Genomic DNA, 4807 nt, shown 5'->3' on the forward strand with positions numbered 1-4807 from the left:
CGACTTGTAAAAAAAAGGTGTTTGAAAGTTTATATACACATAGTTAAGAGTAGACTTAATCTACGTGAGACACATTGATTGTAACATACCATCACGCTTAAACAGCCGACGTCTACGACAACCTACTTTGTCGATACTGACTTGATGGTAATCATTTCTCTTTTGGCAATTCCACTCACCCATTAGTATTTTAATTTATAAGTCGCCCCCTTCATGACTCAAACTTATGACATGGTATTTGACTCTGATACCAAATGTTACAAATTTTGGATAGAACTCATAATTGAAAACGAGCTTGCAAGGGAAGTGGCCCAAGAGCTTATATACACATAACCCACGTGTGACACAACGATCGTAACATACTCTTCATATTTATTTTATATATATTGATCCATATGTTTTATGTGACTAATATGAAAAAGACACTTAAACTGTGTCAAAATTGACGTGATAAATAAGTGTGAAGAGTAATATTACTCAGTAAAAGTTAATTATTAAAATTTTGAACCATGAACAACTTCAACCCACAACTTTAACATTGTAATGTTCATAGCATAGCATAGGATTAGGATTAGGATTTTTAACTAATAATTTGGACAACACCATTGTGATAGAATTGTCTCTTCAAGTAAATTTTAAATTATCTGACCACCTATTTTAACAAGCGAGTCATTTATAAACTCTCTCTGGTGTAGTACCCAAATTGTAAAATATGCTTATCACATAGCATGCCAAATTACCAATAGATTGGACCAAACATTATAGTAAATTAAATATGACAGCCGACATTTAATCTACCATTGAAGGCAGCAATTTCTCTAATAGGCCATGTGGCAGCCAAGGCTTGAAGCAAATAAATCTCAACCTCAGGAAGGCCTGTCTATATCTATCATCTCATTGGGTCTTTTGTCATCCATAAAACACAAAACTAAGATAAGGTGATAAGCCCACGTGGCAGAAACCCAATTCCCCTCCCTAACCAAAAACATATACACACACTCTCGCTCCCTCCACTTCTCTCCCTCTGCAGCCAAACAATGGCATCACCAACCCTAATAACTCCCACCTCCAAGCCAACACAACTCTCCCCCATCAAACCCAAATTCACCACCACTACCACCACCACCACCATCACCGCCGCGGCCTGTCAACCTCGGCGCCGTGAATTCTTATCACTAGCCACAGTCATCCTCTCTCCGGCATGCCTCTTTCCGGTGACTCCAGCGCTAGCTGGTACCGACGAAGATTACGTGAAAGAGACGGAAGAAGTAATAACCAAGGTGAGAAACACCATCAACATGGACAAGAATGATCCCAATGTGGCTAATGCGGTGGCGGAGCTGAGAGAGACTTCAAATTCTTGGGTAGCCAAGTACCGGAGGGAGAAATCTTTGCTTGGCAGGCTTTCCTTCCGGGACATATATTCTGCAATCAACGCCGTTTCCGGCCACTATATTAGTTTCGGCCCCACCGCGCCGATACCGGCAAAGCGTAAGGCGAGGATATTGGAAGAGATGGACACTGCGGAGAAGGCCTTGTTGAGAGGAAGATAAAGAGCGGTACTAGATAATGCAGAGAAGCATTTTCTTTTTTCTTTTTTCTTTTAGTCAAGATCCAATTTTAAGTATTTGAGTTTTTACATTGTTCGAATTAGAGTTACACAATGAGGTTTACTTTGTGTGAACTGTGATGGGGAATATTTTGCAAATAAATTGTAGAGTTTCTTTCACTGACAGACAAAGAAAATCCTGTTAGAGACATGTTTTGTGAAGTAGACATTTGCTCCATGTCGATTATCAATCTCAGTATTTGCACAAAATGAAATTTCACCAATATTCCAAATTTTAGGATTTACTTTTAATTTGGCTAGATGTGGCTGTATTCTTAATTAATTGGATAAGGGTTTTTAGCAAATTATTATTATTATTATTATTATTATTTTGTCTAAATTGCTAGTAATTTACATAAAAAAATTCTAAAAATTCCAATTCGTTAGAATACGTAAGGATAGAAATTCTTTATGGTAAATGGAAATTCGTTTATCCTAAATTAAAAGGGTTTGATTACATTTAAAATTATTTAAATCATTTGTAAAGTTCTATATATAAAATCTTGTACACAATCAGATATAGTTAATAAGAAAAAAATTGTAGTATTTAGGGTTAAACGACTTTCTAGTACTATGTTTTACGCCTGAATGAAATAGCCACGGTTTTTAAAAATGTCATAAAGGGTACCTATGGTAAGCAAATAGATTCACTTGGTACTTCCGTCATGATTCGGTTAGATTTTTTGATGGAGCTCCAGGTACCACTTAGACGTGGATTGGTACCTATGGTTTCAAGACGATACGTGGCATGGCACCTGTGTTTTTGGGTGCCACGCCAGATTAAAAAATATTTAAAATAATATGTAACAAAGAAAAAAAAAAAAAAAAACCAAAAACCTGAAATTACCAATTAACAAACTTAAAAAATAAAAATAAAAAATTATGGGGAAGTAGGTTGGGGGTTGCTCAATGGGCAACTAGGGGTGGCCAAACTGCCCCTATGGCCCATGGGGGTAGCCGGCCACCCCAAACTTACAAAATGGGGACCAAGAGCCTTCGAGCCACCCTCGTTTGGCCTGGGGGTGGTTCGGCCACCCCATTTTGTAAGTTGGGGGTGGCCGAACCACCCCGAAAGGCACCCTTGGCTGCTCGCTAAAATGGGGATGGCTACCCAACTCCCCATAATTTTTTATTTTTTTTTAATTTTTAATTTTTGTTAATGGGTGATTTCAGGTTTTTGGATTTTTTTTTTGGTTACATATTATTTTAAATATTTTTTTAATATGACGTGACACCCAAAAACATAGCTACCACACTACATGTCATCTTGAAAGCATAGGTACCAGTCCACGTGTAAACGTGGAGCTCCGTAAAAAAAAACTAACAGAATCATGATGAAAGTACCAAATGAGTTTATTTGCTTATCTACCAAATGAGTTTATTTGCTTACCATAGGTACTATTTGTGGCATTTTTAAAAATCAAAATGACTATTTAATTATAGCGTAAAGCACAGATATCGAAAAGGTATTTAAGGCTTTCACCTATTATTATGTCTTTTTTTTTTTTTTTTTTTTTTTTTAAAAAAAAAATTTTATTTATTTTTTAGTGTATCATAGATATCGGCTAATGCCAATATTCAATCTGTAATGGCCATGTGGGCTCCAATTTTTGTTTTCTTCCTTTCTCTGGTGGTGCCTCCCTCCTGAAACTCGTCTTCGCTGTTCAATATGTAAGAATTCAATATATAATTAAATGCTAATTGACAATAAAATTAGCAGGGAAATGAATAATTATATAAATATCTTTAGCCATGCTTTCCTCAAGCCAATTGAAGAACAGCTTTACAGAAACAAAATCTGTAAAACTAAAAAATATTGAGAGGTTCTTCTGACTTATGCCTACCAGTGAATGTCAATTAATGGAATACACATGCCTTATTTATAGGTAGGCCAGGGACCCTCAATTAGAGCTGTTACCTTAATTATTCATCCCATCAAGGAATAAAAAATCAAATAAATAATTAATACATCTAATTGATTCCACAAAATAAAATCAGTAATGAAATCAAATACTTGTTTCACAAGAATTACATCAGCAATTTAATTCAGAATATTTAACTGAAATCAAATACTTGTTCCACAAGAATTAAATCAACAATTTAATTCAAAATATTTGATTTCACACAATAAAGTAATGAAATCAAATACTTGTTTCACAAGAATTACATCAGCAATTTAATTCAGAATATTTAACTGAAATCAAATACTTGTTCCACAAGAATTAAATCAACAATTTAATTCAAAATATTTGATTTCACACAATAAACTTTAATTGGAATAAATTACTGAACACCGTAATTATATATATTTTATAATTACAATAATACATGTGACATAAGGGACATACTTTAAATGAAATTTCTCACATTCTCCCACTTAGCCCTTATGACACATAAATTCCTTATGGTGTTCGGTTATATGATATGGTCAATTCTTTATTTATTCCAACCATTCATGGAATCCTCCCACTCACTCAAGGAATACTACACACGAATCATGGCGGTAAAACTTTTATATGATAAGCCGTTCCTTCCATGTATCACGATGTGTAATACCTCCGAGTACTTTATGGATAATGTATTTTATGAATGAACTTCCTATAAGTCATTCGGGTTCAACTTCAATTTTATCCCTACGGATAAGAATAATATATACGCGCTCAAAAATCTTTATAACATTACCTTTATGTCTATAGACCAATTAAAGAGAAACTAAGCACAAATGAATTAATGAATCTCATATATTCCACATGACTTTATACTTTCTTTATCGGTAAACCTTTAGTCATGTGATCCGCAATCATTAATTCAATACTTATATGCTCAATAGACACTTCATGTCACTTAATGTTCTCTTTGAAATACTTTATGTCGGTATACATACTTCTGCTTCTACTCAGTTTATTCTTAGAAAAGATAACTATAGTAGAATTAACTCAGAAGATCTTTATGGGTCTAACTATAAAATCGACAATCTTGAGACCTTTAACAAAATGTCTCAACCATAATGCATGTGTAATTAATTCACAGCATGTATTGACTTTTGCTTTCATGGTAGATGTAACAACTGTAGTCTACTTACTGCATCTTCAGTACATATATACTGAAGCTAATTCTCTACTATCTACACATTTAGCAAAAATCAAACCTGAATAAACACCACCAAATGGTAAGTGTATCTTTAGGTTAAACTGTAGT

At 34.3% G+C, this 4807-nt stretch overlaps 1 protein-coding gene across 1 annotated transcript; it reads left to right on the forward strand.

Moving 5' to 3' along the window:
• Positions 1–951: 951 nt before the first annotated feature.
• On the forward strand, positions 952–1729 carry LOC132182669 (photosystem II repair protein PSB27-H1, chloroplastic). Its single transcript, XM_059595976.1, has one exon. The coding sequence runs from the start codon at positions 1038–1040 to the stop codon at positions 1551–1553; it is 516 nt and encodes a 171-aa protein (XP_059451959.1). The 5' UTR covers positions 952–1037; the 3' UTR covers positions 1554–1729.
• Positions 1730–4807: the final 3078 nt, after the last annotated feature.

This window comes from Corylus avellana, chromosome ca5, assembly GCF_901000735.1.
Source record: "Corylus avellana chromosome ca5, CavTom2PMs-1.0".
NCBI lineage: Eukaryota > Viridiplantae > Streptophyta > Magnoliopsida > Fagales > Betulaceae > Corylus > Corylus avellana.